This window comes from Amblyomma mixtum, chromosome 6 (genome assembly GCF_055824585.1).
Source record: "Amblyomma mixtum isolate Tamu chromosome 6, ASM5582458v1, whole genome shotgun sequence".
Classification (NCBI taxonomy): domain Eukaryota; kingdom Metazoa; phylum Arthropoda; class Arachnida; order Ixodida; family Ixodidae; genus Amblyomma; species Amblyomma mixtum.
In genome coordinates, this window is record NC_143017.1 from 51,419,884 (window position 1) to 51,444,206 (window position 24,323).

At 50.8% G+C, this 24,323-nt stretch overlaps 2 protein-coding genes across 6 annotated transcripts in view; one reads left to right on the plus strand and one right to left on the minus strand.

The window, feature by feature from the left end:
• fra (neogenin protein frazzled) overlaps positions 1-24,323 on the plus strand; it is a 504,200-nt gene that overhangs the window by 277,847 nt on the left and 202,030 nt on the right. The gene's annotated exons all lie outside the window — the stretch shown is intronic.
• On the minus strand, positions 11,312-12,829 carry LOC149339092 (uncharacterized). Its single transcript, XM_089550001.1, has one exon. It carries the CDS (start codon positions 12,827-12,829, stop codon positions 11,312-11,314), a length of 1,518 nt encoding a protein of 505 aa, XP_089406127.1.

Genomic DNA, 24,323 nt, shown 5'->3' on the forward strand with positions numbered 1-24,323 from the left:
ATCCGGAGGCTTCCTCCACTCTGCGCTGGTTGTAGCGCCAAGGGGGTGGCGACACAGTCTACTCCGTTGTCGTCGACTGCCGATGGCGCGCCGCTGGCGACGCGAGAAGAGAAACACCGCGGTCGTGACAGCGCGGCGCGTCGCCGGCGCTAGTCTTGGTCCCCGGCTGACAAGGGAGCGCTCTCCGGGAGGACACGGCGGGAGGATCGCGGGGTGAAATGAAAGAACACAAGCGCGCGGAGGCAGCCCAAGGTGTCGCAGCACAAGGCTTTCCTGGAAAGAAAACAGCGGGATGAATGGAGCTGACTGTTGGCCGCACGGAACGAGAAGGAGGACGCAGTTGGCTGCCTTTGGTGTGTTCGCCGTTCACTACAGTCCAGATATCTTTCTGCCGGGTTAGAAAGGATCATGCGAGGGATCTATGGGCGCTCTTCGAGCCATCCTCTGCTGCGCTGCTTTCGGCGGGGGGTCGCATCGCCCAGGCGGCATGGACTTCTCAAACGCGAGATCGCATGGCCACTCGGGGTGTGTGCCATGTGATACGCGCGCCTTTTCCTGGAATCTTGCGGCTTCTCCTCTGCTGGCATAGCTCGTACGACTTTCGCCGCTCTGGGCGCTTTGAAATCGCTCCAGTTCATTCGCGAATGCATATTCTCTGGGGAGGGTTCACTGCGCTGTCGCACATGATGGCATGCAGACCTATGCGCGAGGCTTGATACGTTTTTAATCACTTAGCGAAGTTGTATTCTGGAGGGCTGCGTGCGTTTTCTTGATTGTATCGCTAGAAGCTGCGTGGTAAAAAGAAGTGTTTTTTTTTTAGTATTAATAATTCTATCGGATATTTTACTGGTTTTATTGATCAGTCTAGCTGCATTTGTATAATGTGATTTGCGTTGATAAAATGAGTTGAAGCCTGTTGCTCCGCATGGAATAAAAAGTCACATACGAGGATGGTTCAGGCGTCTGTGAAACTTGAACTCGCGCTGACGCTCGAAATAGCCCCTGTCACTCGTGTGAACGGTGATGGACGACCCGCGAGATCAGGGGACGCGATAAAACGGGAGTGGAGGACGCGACGGCACGTCGCAGCAGCGGCGAGATTAAACGGCAGAGATTAGCGCGGAGGTTTCTGGAAAGCGCTGCTGGTCCGCGCGATCCGAAGGACGGGCACAGCGCCGCTCTTCCGAATTAAAAACGGGTAGCAGTTGTGCCCTAACTTCGTTTTATTATTACGTCACTAGATGGAATTGCGCGTGAAGGCACCGAGTGTGCCGAAAACGCAACGCTCGAGAGCAACGACTGCTTTGTAGCAAACATAGCAAGGTATGGGTGGGACAGGGATTTAAACGCGGTATTTTAGCACTGTCGTTGCAAGTGTTCCTTGCTTACGTCCTTTCTTGGTATAACAGTGTTTCATAATGCGTCCCAGGGTATAGAGAAGGCATTGGAGAAAGCAGCGTGCAGAGCCTCTGTAAGCCTCTTCACTGCATATCGGTTTCGAAGGTATGCAAAGCAAACGCAGAAGGCAGTCTTCGGAGTACCGTCCAGCGTCACTCTTGGTGAGCACCGTCCGACGCCATTGGAATGGCATTTGGTGTGCCCTTGGAGAACGCCGTTCGGACAGTACTCTGGAGACTGGCAGAAAAAGAAAAAAAACAACAACAACCGGTATTATGAATGCGAGAGCATTGTGCACTACTGCCGTTTCCGTTGTTGCGTTCGTGGTTGATTGTCTTTGGTATTCTGTGCGTTCGTGTAACTTATTACTCGTTGGTCTCGAAACCGCACATCATTCGGAGCTCCGTGCGTTAATCTAGCCCGTATATGCAGAATTGGTCACTCTCCACTTAACATTCGGAGATGTCTGCCAGTCCTCATATACCACTGCCAGCGCATTGGCGCCGCGGTTAAGCGTTGCGCCACTGCTTTGGTAGGTGGCTGTTCCTGTCACAGCCACCCCTGGTGGCTGTGGTGGCTATGACAGGAACAGTGTCTTGACAGAAAGTGTCAAGACACTTTCTGTACACGCCACGCATGAGGCAAGCAGTGCTTACGCACTAAAAATATAAAAATAAATGTTAAATAGAAAGTAAAAGGCAGGGAGGCGGAGGCTGATCAGACATTGCGTCAAGGGTAAGGAGTTGAAATTTAAGCCAGGGAGACCGATTTCATTCCTGTCGTTTTTAAGCGTGCAGAAAAAATATGACCGCGTTGTTTCGCCTCAGCCTTTCGCGGCATTTTTGGTGTTGTTATCCTTCCCGATAACGTCTCCTGCAATACCTTACTGACGTGCGATATTTGCTCAGAAGCGTACTGGTTCGGACAGATGTAAACGGAGCACGCTCTTGCCTTCTCAGTTGCCTCGTTCAATTTAGGAGGCATGTCGTGTGTATGTATGCTGGTTGGAATGACTAGTGCGGCTTGTTGTCGGCACGTGACGCTTCTTAATTTACATCGCTCAACCCACTGTTGCACAGAGAACAGAACACCGTGTTCCGTTTACTCGCGTGCATCGTCTTTACGCGTGTTAACAGCGCCGCGAAGCCCCCCTTTTATTGGTTGGTTTATTGGTTTGGAGTTTAACGTCCCGAAGTAACTCAGGCTATGAGGGACACCGTAGTGAAGGGCTCCCTCCACTTCGGGTTTCGACCACCTGGGGTTCTTTAACGTGCACTGTCATCGCACAGTACACGGGCCTCTACAATTTCGCTTCCATCGAAATTCAGCCACCGCGGCCGGGATCGAACCCGCGTCTTTCGGGTCAGCAGCCGAACGCCGTAACCACTGAGCCACCGCGGCGGGGCCCCCCTTTTATCCTTGCGTGATAGCCCTTTCTTTGCGTGCTCATCCTCATACAGCCGCTGTTTTCGCACGGCTCTCACTCTCTCTCCCCCTGGCGATTGTTGTCAGGAGCCTTTGACGACCGACTAGCGAAAGGCAGAGCCCTGTTCTCACACACCCTGCTCTCCGAGCGGTTTTGCTCAATTATCAAAGTCCGCAGTTCCCCGGTGTCCCTGCTCCTTGCGCGCCGGCCGTTGCCTTTCGGGTTGCCAGCACCGCGCGGGATACGATGCTTGTTGGACGTGCCCGTTGTACACACGGAACTTCATCGTGCTGTGCTATATCGGCACCGCTTCCACGGAACTGCGTGCGCCGTCAGTGAATCGCATCAGTGATTACTCTGTAATCAATGTCTGCTGCTGCCTTGTAAACGGCTCCAGGGCCCAGCAAAGTTGTAGCCCGCAGCTTTTAGCCCTGGAGACCGTCCAGTATTCTGGTAAATAAAGAATTGAATCGAATTATTTGGGCGCCTTGCGGCCTCCCTCAAGCAGTGCGTGTTGCTATTCCGTGACAGATATGCTCGGCTGGCGAGGGCTGGTGCTTAGGGGGCGCTCCCTTTTAGGAAGGTGTTTGGCGTGGAGATCTGTTTGTTGTGGTGCATCTCGTGCGGCGTTAGAGCCGTCAAATATCTGCCCACCAGACGAGCACTATCCGGCTGATATGTGTACGAGCGAGCGCGGCCTGCCGTCCTAAATACACGTCTGCAGCGAGCGGGTCTTTTACTCGTCGCTCGTTCAAAGACGGGAGACGCGGAGCGTTTGGCCCCGCTGGGCCGGCGCTGGTCCGTGGTGTTCCCTGAGCCGTGCGAGGACGGGCGGGCACAGCCGGCTCCTCTCGCACGCAATATATATGACGCCGAGCGCCGGGGGCCATTGCGCCTGCATGCGAGGCTGCAGCGCGGTCGTGTTTGTCTTTGGCCCAGGGAGAGACGGGGGCGACCCGTTTGCTTAGCTGCTTACCCTCCTCCCCCTCCTCCTCTTCTGCATCGCCCTTTGGCGCTGGCGGCCGGGTCTCTGTCCGTGGCAGCTGTGTGCTCTCCAAAATATCCTCTTCCGTCCGAAGGGGGCGCCCCCTCCCGACCCGAGAAGGGGTATGCACACACACCGCGCGCGTTGCCCTATACCGCCCTCCGCGTGGCGTATGGCAACCGCGCAGCATGCTGCCGGCAGCTGACCTCTCAGTGCAGCCCGGTTCGTGCCACCCATGCATCGCTGGAATGCGCTGGTCTGGTTCTCTCCCGCGCCTCCTATTGTCCCTGAATGGTTGACTGAACTCTTCCAGACCGGCCAGTTCCGATCGTATTCGCCTGCAGCGCCTGTCCGACGCGTGCTGTCATTTCTAATTGTGTTTTTGCAGCCCTGTGGTCATAGCGGTTTTCTGGTCACTAAAAGTAGCCTTTGTCAGATCATGCCGCAGTGAAGATTAGTGAAATTCGCGAAACGTGCTGGACTGCTCCCTTTTGACACTGCGACCAAGCCGTTCACCTTTTCCTCCTCTTTGCAGTCGATCACAGTCCCCGTCGCGTATCCGCGTGCAAACGTTTTTCTTTCCCTGTCTTGCCTTCTAAAAGCAACAAGCAACCGACTAGGACAACGCATCGCCCTACGCCGGCGTGCAAGCCCGGCCGTCGCCTTTGACACCGAGCCTTTTTCTTCTGCACGTCAGGAAATAGCCAGGCCGACGGCGGAGACTTGCGGCGAAAATATGATTGATGATGCTGGGAACCTTACCGACCTCCGGCGTCGGTAGCTTTTGCTTAGCGGGTCCCCGATACCTTTTCTCGACAGCGAAAACCTCGAGGCTTTTAACGGGAGCAGGAGGGGCACGGTCTTTGCTGTAAGGTGTTTTTTTTTTTTTAATTTTTTTCCGGCTTCTGACAAGCCCGCAGCGCGCACTTCTGTTTGGCGGTCACTAGATAGCGGAGTGGCGTTCGTCGCAGCGGAAAATCGGTATTCCACTACCCATGTATACTTTGATTGTTTCCTATACGCTTCAGATACCTTTCGGCCGGCCATTTAAGAACCGAAATTGTCACGATTGCTCCAAATTGACGGATTTTTCAAGCTGCTGCGGGGAAAAAAAGGGGCCTGAAGTAAGGGTTTTTGATGGTAACTGAGGGAATTTTCGGTTACGGTTTGAAACGCCACTGCGGGCTTCTCTGATTACATGCTATAGTACGATTGGATCCCAAGTGCGTGTCTATTTATTTGCTTACTTTTTGTTTCGCAAAGGGGTGCGGGGGTTGTGCTGGCCCGCGCATGTCACTCGTTGTTACCGAGGGCTCGCATGCAGCATTTTATGGGTGGAAGAACTGTCTTGTTTTCGCCCTCGTACTTTGTCTTCCGGAAGACCGTTAAGTCACTGCTTGCCGCAGTATGTCCGGGAAGCCACCGCACGTGCCTATAAAGTGGAGTCCGAGTTTTTGCACTGGACAGATATAAAGAGTCGGCTTCTGAGACTTCGGTTTTCAGTTGAACTCTGACTCATCCAGGATGCAGAAGTCCAGTCTTCGATGTAGTGGAAGGAAGCCGTCGGCGTAGCTCGTGAGTGTGATGCATAAGCGCAGAACACCGGGACAAGAGATAAGTGCTGACTTTTAAGAGTTGTAAGTCAGTCCCAGTGTTTTGCGCTGTTCCATCACAAATGAGTAACCAACATGCCCAAGCTGCTGTACTGGTAGCTCGTGAGCCTGCTGGGAAAGTTTCAAACGAAAAGGAAAAAAAGTAGAGTGCAACTATTAGCGTAACGCGCCAAAACTTAACTACGTGAGATGAATGCACTCCTCTTATCTGATAAATGTATCTGATAAATAGAAAGCTCTCGGCTGTTTTAGCTCTCAGGCGCTCTCAAGCTGAGCTCTCACTCTCTACTCCTTTTGGGGGGTATACTTGGGCACAACACGTTTGCTTCTGTCGAGTTCCTCGGCATGTTACCCGTGAGCCGGCACACACGTCATCCGTGAGCTTGCAGCCGACCCGAGCCATCCATGCTTGTAGCCAATTCAAGCCACGGAGACTGCATGCGCGGTATATACCCCTGGATTTCCCTCGGTTCTGCAGTATGCGTGTGAGTGCACTCGAGAGCGAAGACGCGCAGTCAAGGGTGGGCCCCTTGCTTCCCTCTCGAGATTGATGCACGAGAGCGCTCTTGAGGTGCCCGACGGGTTGTTGCTCCCCGGACTCCGCCGCGCACAGGCGCGAGGCGCTCGGAACCCGAGATGTGCGCACATCTTCGGACGGCGGTTGTCTCGGAGGCGTAACACCTGGCGGCCGCAGTCCTCGCAGGGCACGTAGCTGAAACGGTTCTCTTCTTCTTTCTTTCCCTGCTCTGTTTCTCGCCGTAGCTGCGAGCAGGATAAACTCGTGTGACAGGAGAGCCGTCACTAGAGACCTTTAGAATAGGTGGTAAATTGGTAAATTGGTTGGTAAATTGGTTTTTGAGGAAAGGAAATGGCGCAGTATCTGTCACACATACCTCGGCGGACACCTGAAGCGCGCGGTAAGGGAAGGGAGGAAGGTAGAAGTGTCGTAGTGGAGGGCTCCGGAATAATTTCGACCACCTGGGGATCTTTAACATGCACTGAATAGGTGGACCCTATCGATTTGGGGCAAATGGGACATAGCGGGGCGCTAGTGCTCATGCGCGGAACAGTAGCGCCCCGCCTGCACAAGCGTACTGCAGCGCCGCCCCCCCCCCCCCCCCCCCTCCCTATGTCTCTCTGCCCCTACTCTATAAGGCCCCCTATTCTAAAGGTCTGTACTGCTTGCATGGCGGCAAATGCAGGATAGAGACTTGTCACTCTAGAAGTTCGCATGTGCCTGCGGTTACACGGAAGACGGCAGCGGAGCGACAACATGATTGGTGGGGCACACGAGCTCATGAAAAGAGCAGATAGCAGCCGCCTGCAGCTGTGAAGCTCAGTATTCGATATTGGTTCACTCTCTCGCCTCAGTATTGAAGAAAAACAGGTAAATTAACTGAGGAAGCATGGAATTCTTTGTAAAGCGTTTGCAGTAAAAGCCTTATCAGGAAATATATATATATATATATATATATATATATATATATATATATATATATATATATATATTTTGTTGGCTATAAAATGCGTCCACTGGCCGGAAAGAAGGCACGCCTCAAAAAGCGGATAATTCCCATTGTCTGGAAGGAAGTGATGTCATTTCCGGTGAAGACATCAACAGCTTCGAATGCTGTCAGATTTCATTTTCAGTTCTTGTAGTTCACTGCTTAGTTAAACTCAAAAAGCTGCACGTTTCTCTGGATTTCTGAAAAAGAAACTCTCACTACGAATCCAAGCAGATGAAGACTCTCCGGAAAGTACTGCGCATGCAAAATATGCGTCTGGTTACCAAAAATATTGGTCTCTGTAGTTCTTTAACTACCGTTAATATTGTCGCGTTCGCATATAGTAGATTTCGTTTATTAACTTCTTCGTTCACAAAAGTGAAACTAAGGCCGCTTTATGTAACGTGCTCTTTCCGCTTGATTTTTTTTATGCGTTTATATTGGTCACTGCCCCGCCGCGGTGGCTCAGTGGTTGCGGCGCTCTGCTGCTGACCCGAAAGACGCGGGTTCGATCCCGGCCGCGGTGGCCGAATTTCGATGGAGGCGAAATTCTAGAGGCCCGTGTGCTGTGCGATGTCAGTGCAGTGCACGCAAAAGAACCCCAGGTGGTCGAAATTTCCGGAGCGCTTCACTACGGCGTTCCTCATAGCCTGAGTTGGTTTGGGACGTTAAACCCACATAAACCAAACATATTGGTCAATGTCAGGCCTGCTTTTGTTATATACTAGAGCCGCGGCGAATGACAACGCTTACTGCTTGTCACTCCTGACGTCACTTTGGGTCTTTGCAGTGATTGTGGGGCATACGATTGATGTGCGGCGAAGGTAATCGTTACAAAAATGGCGAGCTTGTGCATTCTGTTTTGAGCGTCGTAACCAGGCGCCGAGAGGGACGTTGGTTAGCACGGCCTGTCCGCCTGCACGCAGCTGGATGGATGCCGTTGCGGAAGAGTTGTCGGGGTGTTTGACCCCGTCGGTGCTTCCTCCGCTGTGGCGAGACGTGCAGCAGACCGACGCAGCCGCAGCTATGCGAGTCTCGAGAGGCGACCGCGAATATTGAAAAGCAGCAGCAGCAGCCGGCGAGCGTCTTGTTCCCGCTCGTTTCCTGCTTATCGCTGCGGCTCCAGGCGGTGGAGGGGGGGAAGCGGAGAGACGCGACGAGGCAGGCAGATGCGAACCGTGCGGTGTGAAACTTTGCATGCTCCGGGGACTGACACTATAGCACTAGTCGGAACGAAGGGTCTTCGAAGACGAGCGTGGAAGACGCGTGCCCGTTTTATCGCTTGACCACGGCAGGGACGACACGCATGGCCGCGGCAATTCCATGGCACTTTTTTGGTGGTCTGAATATTCTGTTTTATTTATTTATTTATTCGATACTGTCAATCCCATCAGGGATCGTAACAGGGAGGGCATTCAAAGTACAGAGGCACACAAAAAAAATAGCAATGGTAATTAATCAAAGTACATAAAAAATATAACACGAGATTATACATTAGAAGATACGAATAACAAATAAACCAGAGTGAGGAGCATGTGACATGATTTTGGCGGACAATAATACCACAAGTGAAAACACAAACGGAAGGAATAACTTGGTAATGACATATATGAACTCAATAAATACTAAGATATAAGTAGTTGATTTTCCACACGTGTGCTAAAGGAATTCAATGATGGACTACTAACAATGGATGTGTTCAAGGTGTTCCATTCGCGTATAGCACGAGGGAAGTATGAATATTTGAAAGTGTCAGTACGGAATGAAAACTCGTTTAGAGTGTGTATGTTTTTATTACGTGTTTGTCGCGTTTGTGATTGTGATATGTATCTTGAAGTGGCGACTTTTAATTGATTGTGTACGAGTTGGTACATGGTTTTAAGGCGCGCTAGTTTTGCTCTGTTTTGAAGGGTTAGTAGTCCTGCGTGTTTGATTAGTTCTGTTGGTGAGTCTGTCAACCTGTGTCTATTAAATATACATCTGACCGCCTTCCTCTGCACTGCTTCTATTTGTTTAGTGAGCTTGTTAGTGAAAGGAAACCAAACAACATTAGCATACTCTAGAATTGGTCTGACATATGTGTTATATGCAAGAAGCTTTGTTTCTGATGGTGCTAGTTTGAGGCGTCTATTAATGAAAAATAACTGTTTTAAGGCGGTTGATGTGACATTGTTAACATGAGAATCCCATCTGAGGTCAGAGGTTAGTGTTATGCCCAAATATTTATATTCGGACACCGAATCAAGAGGAATATTGTTTAATGTGTACTGAAAATTTGATTTATGTATCTTTCTGGTTACGGATAAAGCAACTGTTTTTTTAACATTAATAGTCATCTGCCATTCTTCACACCACTTGGTCACTGCTGTTAAAGCGTTATTTAAAGCTATATGGTCATTGACGCAGTTAATTTCCTGGTAAAGTACACAGTCATCAGCAAAAAGTTTAATATTGTGAGAAATACTAGTAGGTAAGTCGTTTATAAAAATTAAAAATAATACTGGGCCAAGAACACTACCTTGTGGCACGCCGGATGTAACATTAGTTGTTTCGGACTTAACATTGTTAATTTCGACGAATTGAGTACGGTCAGTCAAATAATCAACGATCCAATCTACTATAGGGCCAGCTCCAAGGGTTGCATTAAGTTTCATAATAAGTTTGGAATGTGAAACGCGGTCGAAAGCTTTCGAAAAGTCTAAGAAAATGAGATCGATTTGTTTCTGCTGATCAATAGCGAAGGATATGTCATGTGTAAGTTCGATTAGTTGTGTGACTGTAGAAACTCCTTTCCGAAAGCCGTGCTGAAAAGGTGTTAAAATTTGATTTTCCTCTAAGTAGGTTGTTATGTGCTTTAAGATAATGTGCTCTAGTAACTTGCATACAGTGCTTGTTAGTGAAATTGGTCTGAAATTTGAGGGATCTGATATGCTTCCTGTTTTGTGTATAGGTGTCACTTTAGCTAGTTTCCATTCTTTAGGAATGGTGTGCGATGACAATGACTTGTTAAAAAGTATTACTAAATATTTTGCTACCCATTCGGCATATCTACGCAAGAAAATATTAGAGATTCCATCAGGTCCTGATCCTTTCTTTGTGTCCAAGTTTAATAAGAGGTTTAACACTCCTGCTTCTGTTACAGTAAGGGGTTCTAAATTATTTCCTGAGCAAAAACTAATAGGAGGCTTAATTCCGTTGTCTGTAGTGAAAATAGAAGTAAAGTAGTTATTCAGCGTGGTTGCAATATTTCTGTTTTCCTCTGGAGAAGCTTGGTTATCTTTTCGTGATTTAGGGTTCAGGTGACGCCAGAACTTTTGGGGAGCATCTTTTAAGAAACGAGTCAGCGTATTAGTAAAGTAAAATGTTTTAGCTGTTTTTATTTTGGTTTTTAAATCAGTGATGGCCGAGTTTATTTTTTCAATTCTTTTTGGTGATGGATGGCGTTTCTGCACTTTTTTCAGCCGTCGAACTTTTCGCTTGGCATGAATTACGGTTCGAGTTATCCATGGATTACGTTTGTGTATTCTCTTAGTCTTGGTGGGCACATAATTAGTAACGCAATATGACACAACGTTTTTGAATCTCTGCCACAATGTTTCTATGTCAGTATTAATGTCATCTGAGAGTTGCTGAAACGGTGTTAGTTCATGTGATAAAGTATCAAGTATGGTAGTGTCGTCAGCTCGGTTGTAGTCTGGGTACGTTATTGTAGATGGAAAACAAGGGGCATTATGATGATGCGGGACAGAACACATTACAATTTTGTGATCAGACAGGCCATCTAAAATTTCAACCTTTGTTTCTGGACAGGAGAAGTGACTACTCAGGAAAACTAAATCTAAAACATTGGAGCTGGTTCCTTGCACACGTGTGGGTTCTGTTACAATTTGCGAGAGGTTAAAAGAAAGCATTATATCAAAAACAACATCAGCGCAAGGTGAGGTATGGTGCAGTGTATTCCAGTTAATATCAGGAAGATTGAAATCCCCTAAAAGTATTAGTCTCGCCCCCTTAACATGATGCTGCATATAAGTATACAATGAATGAAGTATGATAGGATCAGAACAAGGACTAAGATAGACGCAACCCACAACAATTGAAGAATCAGAAAAGCAGAGTTTGCAAAAAATTGCTTCAACCCCCTCAACTTCAGGTAACGTAACGAAATGTATATCTTTTCTTATCACTAATGCCACGCCTCCGCCTCGCGTCAGCCTGTCCTTGCGTGCTATGGAGTAGTTGGGGGGAATTACTTCAAAGTCTTTGATTTCTCTTGTCAGCCAAGTTTCTGTTATAGCCATGAATTCTGGCTTTAAACCTAATAATAAAGATTCCAAAGGACCGAGCTTATTGATAATACTACGCGCATTAATGTTCACGAAAGTTATTTGGGACGTTGTGGACGGCGCGTGCGTAGAGCCCGTGTACTTGTGTCTTGGTTTTTTGCCTCGGTTAGTAAAGGTGTAACCCGATGAGCTGCAATTGGTGACACTTCACATTTTTCGTTGTCCCAAAAGTACAATTCACCGTTTATCTTTAGTTTGTCGAAAACCAGCGACACTTTTTCACCGCAATCTTTTTTTGGTTTCCCGTATTTCCATAGCTTTTTTCTGATTTCGCGGACACGAGGCGAAAAATCTTCACTTATGGTAAACTCGGTGCCCTTTAATTTGTGGCAGTTACGTAAAATGTTCGTTTTGTCCCTGAAATCTAGAAGCTTCAGTATTATAGGCCTTATTTTGTCTTCTGCTGGTCTACCTAGTCTGTGAATGCGTTCTATTGCAACTTCTTCCAGTTTTAAGGATTCTTTAACAACTTTTTGATTCACAGCTCGCTCCAGCGAGTCGCTATTTTCTTCTTCCTCTTCAGGCATGCCATAGATTATAATATTCGATCTTCTGGAGCGGTTTTCGAGATCGTCTACTTTTAATTCCAGAGACAATACGAGCTGCTGAAGATTTGCAACATGCTCAGTACATGACGAAAGCTTGTCTTCAAGTAGGGTAAGGCGTTCTAGTTTGTTGTCTATAGATGTTAACCTTTCTTCTTTTATTGTTTTTATGTCATCGGCTATCTGTCGTAGCTGTTGAGAAAGTTCTTTCATATCAGGCCCAGGATTGGTCTCAACGTCACCCGCAAGTAGTAACAATTTCAATATATGCACCACATCGCACACTGTATCAAGAAGTACCGCAGGGCACGGCAGCACAACAAGGCAGCGCTCGCTGGATCTAAAACATTTCCCAAAAGGCTTTCTTACCTGCACGAGGAAGACAAGCGGGTTATCCATCTGTGCGCAAGCCCAGCTGCCGTGCCCTTTGGTCTGAAATCCTTCGTTGACGGCTTTTATAGCCGAGGAAGCTTGCAGCGCCGCTAAGCATGGCTTGAAGACCACACTGTCGCTGCCGCTAGTCGTTGGCGATGGTAGGTGACGAAATCCATCCGCAGATCGTAGGATCAGGGGCGTTGAAACGTTGTCGTTCCATAGCACATGCACAAGTTCGTACTGGAAGTGCTGACGTGATTGTTGGCATCCCGACGGTATCACCAGCAGGCTGGCAATGATCTGCACGAGGAAGACAAGCGGGTTATCCATCTGTGCGCAAGCCCAGCTGCCGTGCCCTTTGGTCTGAAATCCTTCGTTGACGGCTTTTATAGCCCAGGAAGCTTGCAGCGCCGCTAAGCATGGCTTGAAGACCACACTGTCGCTGCCGCTAGTCGTTGGCGATGGTAGGTGACGAAATCCATCCGCAGATCGTAGGATCAGGGGCGTTGAAACGTTGTCGTTCCATAGCACATGCACAAGTTCGTACTGGAAGTGCTGACGTGATTGTTGGCATCCCGACGGTATCACCAGCAGGCTGGCAATGATCTGCACAAGGAAGACAAGCGGGTTATCCATCTGTGCGCAAGCCCAGCTGCCGTGCCCTTTTTGCACTTCTGAGTGCCCGTAAGAGCTAGCGTCAGCGCTTGGCAGAGCCGAGACCCTGGGACCCTTCTGCTCGTTTGCAAAGTGTCACACATACAGGCACAATGGACACATACAGCCAGGGCTTGCGCTGCCTTGTTCGGGTGTGTCCGTTGTCCCGATGTGGGTGGTGGTTTGCTTAAAGGCAGCAACTAGTCGAACATCGAGTTGTCCGAAATTGGTGATCGGCTGGAGCAGAGCAGAAACATCTGAGGACACGCAGAAGATTGCGACCGGGTGCATTTATGAACTGGCCAGCGAAGGCGACGTGCAATTGGAGAGATTCTGGGCCAGTTCGCGTGGGTTCATAGTAGCAAGGCATTATGCTAGCGGCCATGTACTTACGGTTTTCACACCGATCACGCGTTCGAACTTGGGCGCCCATTGCACCCGTGATTTTCCTACGCGCACATCCTGATTGTTCGCGTTGTCTTAAAAGCTGGTATTCGAAGTGCTGTTGACACGTTAGGTCAGTGTGGGATTGGCCGGTGCCTCTTGGTATAAGTGCCCGTGTGCTCTTGCGTTTGAGCGGTCGCACGCGCGGACAAAAGTTGATCAAGAGGGAAGTTGTTTTTCTTTCTGCGCTTTCTCGGAGGCATCAGAGACTAACTCTTGACAGAAAGCGCTGCGGCGCGGTTTCCTAATGCTAAAGCATTCAAATAAAAGTGCTGTGCCCGCGCCAACGCTAACTCAGCGATCTATACCCCCACCGTTGTGGGAATCGCGTGAATTTTTTATTTTTTTTCACGTTTTTCGTATGTTTCCACGCATGCGGGTGCTCTTCACTGCAGCTCATTTCACCCGCCTCTCTGCTTCGCTGTCTGTGTGTTGCCCAACCACGCGATTAGCAACGCACTTGTATCTGCGCGCCTCGTGACTGAGGTATGGAGCTACCCAGAGTCGCTGCGCGAGCTCGGAAAGATGTTGCGCCGAATGATTTGATTTCCTGTTCCGTCTTCTAATCGCATAGGTCCTTATTTTGTCACGGCTAATCAAGACGCATGTTGGTAAAAAATCCGTCTGCAAAGCCCCGCGCGAAAGTCGAAAGACCCGGAGGAAAGCAAACAGCAACGTGAGCTCCGTAATTAATTTGCCTACTGCGTACACATCGCTCTATGCCTTATGAGGCTGCCTCGTACTCATTCCCGCTCTAGCGTCTTCTCCAACTCGGCCGCTCTAGAGCAATTAAGACCCGCCGGGATGGGACCCTTTTATGAGTACTGAAGTTAAATAATTGTCAGATTAAGCCGCGCTCGTCTCGAACAACGGTGCCATTAAACTTGTAAATGAACGCTGGGCGTTTTTACCTCGGGCTTTGATTTTGATTTCGCGATTCCACTTGCTCCTTTGCTCCTCTTTCTTTTTCTCTCTCTCTCTCTCTCTCTCTCTCTCTCTCTGCCTTCCCCTAATGAGCTCTCAACTCTGTTGCTAAGCGCTTAGCGTCGCGCATGCCAGCAGCGCGTGTTTATCGCTTTATTGCTCTCAGTACACCCTGTACATACACTCCTCTGTCATGCGCATGACATTCGTGTGAAGCGCGAGGGCGTTAAAATGAAAAATGCTCGCGTGGAAATAGAGAACTTTAGCGGAGAGTGTGAAGGAAGTGAGGGGGGGGGGGCTCATGAAACCTGACGCGAGATTAATAACCATTCTGCGTTTGTAATCACCGTCTTGTCGCATGTCGAGATAGCGTGGGAACAGGAAACCGAATATCTTCGGGACGCGCTGATTAACCCCGCAAGCGTTCAACATGCGCCCTCCTTTCTTTTGTCTCTCTCTCTCTGCCTCCTTATTTTTATCAGTTTCTTTTTTTCTTTATAAAGGCTTAGCTCCTTTCTGCTGTCATCTTTCTCGATGGCTCTGACGTCTTTACGCAGTATATGGATTGCTAGGAGGCAAGCCAAAGTCTCTGTGCTCGCGCTTACCCCCGTGTTTAGGTATCCGAAGTGCGCTGGAATGGGATTCTTGGTGCGTGACGCTAGCCGTGTGTGCACTTTCCCAATGCAATACGGTCCGCGGAGAGGGAAGGCACAGAGTATGCCACCGCGTTGCGTGCATGTACATTTCTCGGTACAGAGCGCGGAAAAAACTCGGGAGCTCGTGATGAGGGACGAGCTCATCTTCGTTGCCTCCTTTCTCTGCTGGTGTATACGCGTCGCGCTCCCCAACTTCCGCGGGGAGCCAACTCCAAGAGCCTGCCCCCCCCCCCTCCCCCGCCCCCCGCGATTCATCACCCGGCTCGGGGCGATTCCTCAACGTCGCGCCGCTGAAGATATACGGGGCCGAGGGAGCACTGTTACTTCCCCCATGGGGGCCCCAGTGCCGCTGTGTCGACGGTGAAGCCGCCATGAAGCCACCGTGCATGCGACCCGCGTCTTCGCGCGCTCGTATGTTGTGTGCCGGTGAGCGTGTGAGTGTGTGAGAGCGCAGTATTGCACTGCCTTTCTATACGTACGCGTCCTGCCGCCGAACTCCTTGTTCGGCATCGAGCCAACACCTTGTCCTTGGTTGCAGCGAAACGCTGATTGGGAAGGGGCTGTCCACAGTGCCTGTTCTTAAGAAATCACTCTGTAGGCTTAGTCAAGGGAAGTCGTATTGGAGAGAGCAGTTGGGAGCAGTGGAAGGGAGGGGGTTTGTCCTACTCGCGCGTGGATTTCGTGAGTTTTGAGGTGTCGCTTGCATTAAAAGATTTGTGCATGCAGGAAAGCACGGTCTAGTTATGAGTCCGCCGCTGTAAATTTCTTACCGTTATTGAGACAGAGGAAACGCTCTACATTTTTCTTTCCTTTCCAGCCGGACAGCAGACACGCGAAAACTAAAATAGCTGCATGTTGACTTCCTGTCTGTGTACACTTTGACTCTCAAAGCCCAGGCTACACAGCAACAAGCCAACAGCAGACTACATCAGACGGCGCCATTATGTACAGCCTTTCTCAAAAGTAACCAGGCTGCACGTTTTTATTCTCAGTCGTATATTAAAGCTATTATGCCAGCCCTCAAGCTCTAAATCTCTGTATGGTAAGAAGAACCCCTGTCCTCACCTTCATACAACTTTTTGATCTTTAGGGAAGCCATGAGGGCTGTGTTATACGAATGAGAAGCAAACCATGGAGCCTGGTTACTTTTGACAAAGACTGTACCTACGTGGTTATCGTCAACGGCGGGACACACAATTTGCGACTGAACAAAGGTCTTTCGTGTGCCATTTGTTCTGTTGTTTTTTTCCCCACTAAGAAAGTTTCACAAGTGCTCCATGCAAATCAGAGCTTTCCGCCCTGTTCTTCATTTTTTTTTTTTTTGCCTTTCGTCCCCTTCTCTTTAGTTTTACTGGTTGGCTTGAAATGAACCAACTAGCCCGCCAGAGCGTCCTACTTCCAGCGGAGGAGCTTAACCGCGCTAATTCCATCCTGATCTGGAAGACCGTGCGGCAGGGTAGCCCTGATCGAACCGTCGAAGACGGGGACCATCGGGCGCGGCGAGCTCGCCAGACCTGTGCTCCACCCCGGCGCTCTTTGCGTTGGAGGCACACCTCGCGAGTCTGGGGTGTCGGCGGCAGGGCGCGCGCACCTTCGGGGGCCGCCTAATAGCCGCTGCGTGCAATGTCGGATGCTGTGTTCCTCGTCGTCCGCCGATCAAGGTGTGTGGGCGGGAAGCTTTGTCGGCCGTCTCCTCCTCCCCCAAGCATTGGCAGCAGCGCCTCCGAGTCGGACAGAGGCGGATGCTCCGCCGGGGCGCGCCGGCTGCTTCCGCTTAATGCCTTCGATCGTCCCGTGGCCGTTGCGCTGATGCGGCCCCTTGTTTCCCCGGGTAGACGACGCTGATGAGGAAGCTGCTGCTCCCTGCTTCTCTGTGTTTCCTGCCTTCTTTCCCTTCCTCTTCTCGCAGGGCGGGCGCCAGGGATTCTCGCTTTTCGTTCGCACCCGTCTCTGGAGTGCGGCGCGGCGAAGCGGCGTTGGCGTCCTTTTGCTGCGCTCAAAGCATTCGCCTCGTGCCTTCGCCGCTCAGTGCTCCGTTATGTTCGGACACAACCCTCAAGCGCATTGTATGCGTTTGGAGTAAAGTGCTGTTGTGCGGGAAGTGTTCAGAAGCGAGGAATTTCTGGAGGCGCGAGCACTGTCCACGCATGTCAGCGGGAAGCGCGAGTCATTCGTGGCGAAGGCGCTTTTTCGCCACATTTGCGCGGATAACCAACGGGTGCAGATCCGTCAGGCACGTGGAATTGATTACTTACCCTCAATGTTGTCAATGTTGTCGCATCAGTTTCGCGCGTCGAGGAGCGCCTGACCGAACGTCACAAACAGGAAAAGAAAGTGACGCAAACAAGATGAGGAGTAGGAAGAGGGGAAGGGAAATTTTCCCAGTTACACATCGGCACCCTGCGGTTTGTCACCGTGGTTGGTCGTCGTCGTGCGGCGAAGAAAATGGGTCCATAACCGATGTCAGCACCGCCGCAAGGAACGCGGCGAAAAACGGACAGCTACCGTTACCGGAGTACCGGGAACCCGCGCTTCTTCAGTGCGCATGAGATGGCGTCAGGTACCTGGCAGCTGCGCGCGCGCCTGCCTCGTCGGACCAATCAACGGGGGCGCACTGGCGATGGGCGGGCTCCTGGCATTCCGGCAAACGTAACGGTAACACGGTACACGGATTACATACGCGCTGCGGTCTCGCGCTGCGTTGCCGTTTCCTCGTATTTCTCGGGCGCGGAGTGACCTGTCAAGAAGAGTGAGCACGCAAACCAGGGTCTGCTGTCCCCCCCCCCCCCCACACACACACACACGCACACACCTGCTGGCGCGTGTGTACTCACTCTATAGTGGGAATCGCGCAACAAGTCCTGTTCGTCTTGCGCGCCCGTGCCATATGTCTTGATGCTGTGCTCCGGGGCCTCAGGGCATGATATACATCTCCCAGCGGCAGCCCCGATCGTCTAGGTGGTGTTGGCCCGATATGCGCTCGTCTACGGGGAAGGGGACGCGGCATCGACGTGGTGCCATACATCACCCGTGCTTACCGAACGAGCCGTTGGTTCTTCGGGCCCCTCGCACGCTGAGCACCTCTCGCTCCGTTTTCTCCCGCATAATGGGCTGAGTGGGACCGCTGTGGGCGCATGTTTACAAGTCACACCGGACATACGGACAGTGACGATAAAGGCCTGCCAGTGGCAGGCGCATGAAACCATGCGCCGCCGGCACCTGTTTGCGAACCGTCTGGCACCACTTCCTTGGAAGGCGCAGTGAGACGCCAGCATGCTTCCAGAATTGTTTTTGTTGCGTTTTAAAGCGCAAGAGTGACTCCCATTTCTGCTACTCACTTTTCTCTTTCATTTTTTTTATCCCCTCACCCCCCTTCCCCCCGTGTAAAGTAGCAAATCGATCATTCTTCCGGTTAACCTCCCTGCCTTTCCTCTTCTGTATACCTCCTCCTCCTCCTCCTTAAAGCGCGCGTGACAGAATACATCAATCAACATCCTGTGCATTCTTGTAACTTCCTTCACGGGTGTCCTTGCGGTAGAGATAGCACTTTCACGGTTCGATGGTCTAGGTGCAGGTTCCGCCTCGTACGCTGTTGGTTCGAATCGCTTTGCGGCCTAGTGTCCACCTCTTTTCTGACGGTTACAAGAACCTTCAAGCGAGGTGCTGTTCTCATTTTCAACCCCTGGCACACCTCCACACGGAACCTCAGTTATATTCTGCTTTTTCAGGGGTGTTGTGCGGAAAAACCATTCTCTGACCAGTTCGTTCGCGTGATCAGCGTATACTTGCGGTGATGCGTAGGCAGTGTTTTATTGCCTCAGTGTTTATTCATGTCAATGACCGTGCCCGGCCGCGACATCCTGACATCACCCTTTGGCATGTGAAGCATGAGCTGAAAGACGACTTTTGGGCGCGAATCATCCTCGGCGTGGTAGCCATGAGATCATTGCCAGGTTAATGGGAATCGAAACCGAGCCCCTTGTGCATGAACGGAAACGACATTTCATCTCACAAATATGCTACTGGAGAAACATTTTAACTGCATAGTATTGAAGAAGCGTAGCTTGTTGGGCCAGTTGGTGCATGGTATGTAGAAAACCAGCGAAAAGGACCCAGCGTTGTCCTGTGTACTTCTCCTCCTTGTGAATGCGTCCTTTTCGCTGGTTTTCTACATATTTTAAATGCAATTTCGTGCTGACGGCCGTGCGCGAGGGCCCAGTGACAAGCCTAAGTATGTCTGCGCGGTTTATTTTCGTCGTGCAGAAGCGCTTGGTGCTTTTGTAAATCGCAAGGTGAGTGTCCATACTGTTTAAGCTCCTCGTATAGTGCAGACTTTATTTGCCAGCATTATGGAGGAGCTCGTTTTCGTGTCATAAACGTGGCGTATACTTCTGGCTTCTCAAGTATAGGCCTTCATTCTTTAGCCTGCCGTGTTTGGAAACAAATAAACGGCCCTACTCGAAGAAATACAGATGTGTGAATCAAGCCCGGCATGGCTGTTCCTTGCGCGACAATTTCACAAGACCTCCTGGACGTCCTGTGAAAACAAAGCGCGAGCTTTGTACGCGTCCCGGAAGTCGCTCGTCTGTTATCACTTGTATGAGCCAGTGGCTACACAGCCTGTAACTGCGCTTGAACTGAACACTTTGAAGTCCAGCGTTTCAGTTGAGTCTGCAATGCGCCTTGTTTCCAAGAGGGGATTACTTCGGCGGGGGTTCAGGGGGCGAACTCCCACGCCCACTCGTCATAATGGCTCTCGAAGGAGCTGTCCAGAACGGATGGCGGTGCAACTGTATGCACCGCCGCGGTCCTTCCGGTATGCGCTTCAAGCAGACGTACTCTCTCTTCTGCGAATGACGCCTGTGCCCACATGCGCTGATCTTGAGGCGGCCGGCTGCCCAGATCGGGGCCTCCGATAAAGGGTCCTCCCCCCGTCTGCCAACCTGTTCCAGCTAGGGTCGCGCGGCGGGAGGGCGGCACAGGACTCGGATGTTTAAACAAACGTCTAAAACGCGTCCCTAGTTCAGCGCAGCAAACGAAGTGATGCCGCGGCGGCGGGCTCATGTCGTAAGGCGTCGGAAACGGCTGTGCTTTCTTGGCGCTTGCCCTTACCTTGTCCACGAAGGCGGAGAAGCTGGTGCTAAGTGTGCACCGAATAGTACCCGATTTGCCCCGTGCGTTAGGCTGCAGCTATAGTAATTTGTTCCCGTAGACGCCGATTAGTGTAATAGTACTGGCCTCGGCTTCAGCAAGTCGGCGCTTCACATTTGTTCCCCAGCACTCACTTGCTGGGCTCCGCAGGAGGCACGAGGCCTTTCGGCTCGCCCCCAAGCATGCTGGCTTCCGAGGCGTCCGAAATGTTCAGCACCACCCGGGCCGGTGCTTTGCGTTGCTTGGCTTTCGAGAAAATTCCCGCCGACAGCGGCCGCCTGTCAGCTCGCGCTCCCGAAAGAGACGGGAAAAAGAATGGGTCCTTTGAAGCGAATGCTAAGACACGGCTTTCCTCGCTTACTCGCGAGCCTAAGAGTGTAGCATCCACGAGTCCCGGAAGCCGAGTGATGAAGCTGGCGAGCTCACCCGATGCGTGTCGTAATCCGAGCTCGAGCAAGGGGTCTTTCTTTCGTTTCGAGGGACCTGAATGTCAGACAGGCTTGGACGTATTTCCGGTGGACAAGCGAGTGCGACCGTTCTGGTAGCGCCAGGGAAGGTACCAGTCCAGCACTTATCTATTACGAGGGGCGTCTCCCCCCCCCCCCCCCCCCCCTCCGCTTTTGATGCAACAAATTACCTTGGGTCGCCTCCCGAAAATAAAATTCTGGCTACGTTCCTGGCGCCTCTGTACGTCCAATGTATGCGCCGGAATCCCCCAAGGTGAGGTAGATTTCGAATAAGGGAGTAATTACTCTACTCATTAACATCCGCCGAAGTGCAGCCATCGGTCCGCGGTATTTTACTTCAACCACGAAGTGTCTTAGGAAAGGGGACATCTAAACGTTCTATCGAAGCGCCGCCGATTTCCTGTCCGAGGGGCTTGTGTGCGCTCAGAGGCGTGTCCGAAAAAAACGCAAAGGTCTAAGTTTTCCAAAACACTTGGCCTATAGAGGGACGCGCCTTGATGCGTTCGCCGGAAAATTATGGGTTAATTCGCTCTCCTCCTTGATGCGTGAGGCGTCACTGCGTGGAGTGTGCTTGCATCCCGTTATAAAGTGAGGCCTAAACTGGCGCCCATTTCTGCACGCGGCCAATTAAGCGAGGCCGAGCGACCGGCCGCCAGTTGGCGAGCGTGCCGTGGACCGGGTCGGCGTGTCTCGTTAAAAAAAAAAAGTAAAAAAGGGCAAATGTTAGTGAACGCCGCGACATTTCAGGGGTCAGCTTTCCTCGATGTGGCATCTGCGGGACGGACAGGCAGGCCGGCAGTTCGGAAGATTCGGCGACCTGTTTTACTGATCGCCCCCTAATACTTATGCTATTAACAGCCAACGAAGACATCGAGGGCCGGCCAGGGTAATGGGCGGAGCGACGTCCTCATGCTCTAAAGTGCAGTTTTTGCTGGAATTCCGGCGGGTTGACCTTAGTGTCGTGTGTTGTTGCACCAGCGCTGATGACTGACTGCGAAAGGGTTTGAGCATAGTTTGTTTCGCAGGGGTATGCTCACATGTATGAGCATCAACTTGTCCGCGTGATTCGTGCGGTGCTTCGAAGCGAGCCGCATATTAGGAGCGGAGTGTGTGTGTGTGTGTGTGGGGGGGGGGGGGGGGGGGTCATTTTGCGCTTACGCCTCAGCGTGCCAATGACAATTTATCGCGCTTTAAGTTAAAATGAGGTATTCATAATTGTAATTAATGCATATACGTCCCATAGATACTCTGTGACTAAGGTGGTAGGGGAGGCCGCTGAATTCATTTAATAGTCCACCCCCTTCCCCTGAACTCTATACGCGTTGCTTTCATCTCGCCTCGACATAGAAGGCAGAAGCACCCCAAGAGTTTAAAGGTGCACTGAAGAGGATTCTGAACATGTCTTTTTGCCGCGGGAACTCGATCCACACGTTTCTAGCATTCTTAGAAACAGTGACTTATTGCCCTGGGTGGCCGATTTCCCCAATTAAAACGAATTAACGTCCGGCTCCCGCCTTTTTTTTTTTTTTTAATTCTGCCTCGTACGGTGGGCGGAGTCGACCAACGCGTGGAGCGCCTTTCACTCAGTCCCGTGGAGGCTTTGCTTTCGCTTTATTTTGTTTTTCAGGTTTCCATGAATAAATAGTTTCATTCGCAGATAATATAGCCGCAAAATAAGCCCGAAGAAATAAAAATACGCGCGGACTATTTGCTACTACGGACTACTACGTATTGCTCCGCCGATGGCAGAGCGGCAAGCCGCCACGGGACTGGGTGAAAGGCGCTCCACGCGTTGGTCGACTGCGCCCATCGTGCGAGGCAGAATTTAAAAAAAAAGGCGGGAGTCGGACGTTAATTCGATTTAATTGGGGAAATCGGCCACACAGGGCAGTTAATCGCAGTTTCTAAGAAAGCTCGGAACGTGTAGATCGAGTTCACACGGCAAAAAGACAAGTTCAGATTCCTCTTCAGTGCACCTTTAAGGAAGTGCTGTAAAGATAGGACAGGCTGTTTTCTTCAGGCGTTCATTTGAAACTCCGCGGCTGTCGTGTCTCGAGAGGGGAGGGGGCAGAAAGGAACAAGAGGGAGTAACTAGGCGTCACAGACGCGCTTCATGCAGTCACGTGTTTCTCGACGGTGTGTGCAATTTTGCAATTGACGTCTCGGACATTAAACAAATGAGGAAAAGGTAGCTTATATATAGCGGAAGCAGTATGGAAGGTGTATAGCTGTAGTACGCACTGTACTAACACCCAACAGTTGTTTCCGTTTCGTGCCGGTTCTGTGTATATGATCACGTGAACGTTTCCTGTGCGATGGAATGGGGCTTCAAGTCGGCGGCGATTCGATTTCGGCGATGCTGCCACCGGTAGTGCCCGTAGTTTGCGCAACGGATACGATCGATGTTCGCCTGAAGCGACGCCAGATCGAGAGCTCGTCCGTATATATCGTCGTCTGCGTCGCGTGCTGCGGCTGCGCCCTCTTCGTGGCCACCCGCGAGGATAAATGGCCTTTTTGGGGTCGCCAGCTGTAGGCCTACCGAAGAGTGGCCGTGCGATAGACGGCATCGCACCCCGAGGCAATGGCCTGCATGCCTTCGACTGGGTTGTATCGAGATCGTGGCACATGCGAGCGGCATAAATCCTAGCGCGCGCGCGCCAGCCTTGCTTGCACTATAGCTTGCACAAGTCGCGCGCGCTTATCTGCGGACACCGCGGCATCGTAACGCCCGTCAACCGCGTACTCGCTCTCACTCTCTCCTGCGATGCGCTTATAAACTGGGAGGAGGAAGAGGAGATGCCACGAGTGGTGAGGGCGGAGAAGAGCGGCGAAATTTGAGAGCCGGCGTCGGGCCCTTTTAAGCCGTTTTATCTCCCTGAAGTGTCGTCGTCGTCGCCATCGCAGGCGGTGTCGTATTCCCGACGTGGAGCGAAAAAAAGAAAAGGAGGAGCAAGAGAGCGTGGGGGAAAAAAATGCACGGTGTATGTATATTGGCAGAAACGCGCTTGCTGGAAAAGTGCATCAAAGAAAACGGCAATGCACGTCTCCGGGGAGCCAGCAGTTGCGGCAGGAGAGCTCCCGTGTGCGACTGGGCGCACTCGGCTGCCCGCAGACCATGTCTGGAATAAATAGAAGAGGCGAGCAAATGCGTATCTCGCCGCCTCCCACCTCTTTTCGGCGCTTCGCTACCGTTGCGGTGAAGCCGCCGTCGCCGGAGCTGCGGGTGATGCATTCTCCGATAGGACAAAGCGAATCTGGCTCCCGTGCGCGGGAAAATAAAGGGACCGGATAGGATGGTGGTATGAGGGAGGGGGTGAAGTGAGCAGCCGTCCCTTACAAAAATGGATATCAACTTTCTTTAGAATTTGTATTAACATTCTATTGACTCTAGTAACCTTGTAGTAACTTTTACATTCTATCAACAATTGTTCATACAACGTTGGTAGAAGTTACTTCTTTGTATGTACTCCTGTCAATAGAAAGTTACTAGAAACTAATTTTTACATTCTATGTACCTTTGTCAATACAAAGTTGGTAGACTGTTACTTCTTTGTATTTACTCCTGTCAATAGAAAGTTACTAGAAAATCTGGGCGCAGTTTGACACGTTGAGAGAAGTAAATGAACAAACTGCATGGCGTTCGAGGTGATTAACACTATTTTGTTCGCATAATCGTGACGACATCTTATCTGATTACATGGTGGAATCTGTTGCAGCTAGTCAACAATTTCACTATATCGAAAAGCGACCAACATTATTCGCAGCAAATGCGTTTGGAATGTAATCAGGATATGGGAAAACGTTTTAAAACAAAAGGTATATTCCATTTTAATA

Bases quoted from the DNA above. Each gene is read 5' to 3' on its own strand.
- LOC149339092 (XM_089550001.1), bottom strand. From the start codon at position 12,829: ATGGATAACCCGCTTGTCTTCCTTGTGCAGATCATTGCCAGCCTGCTG.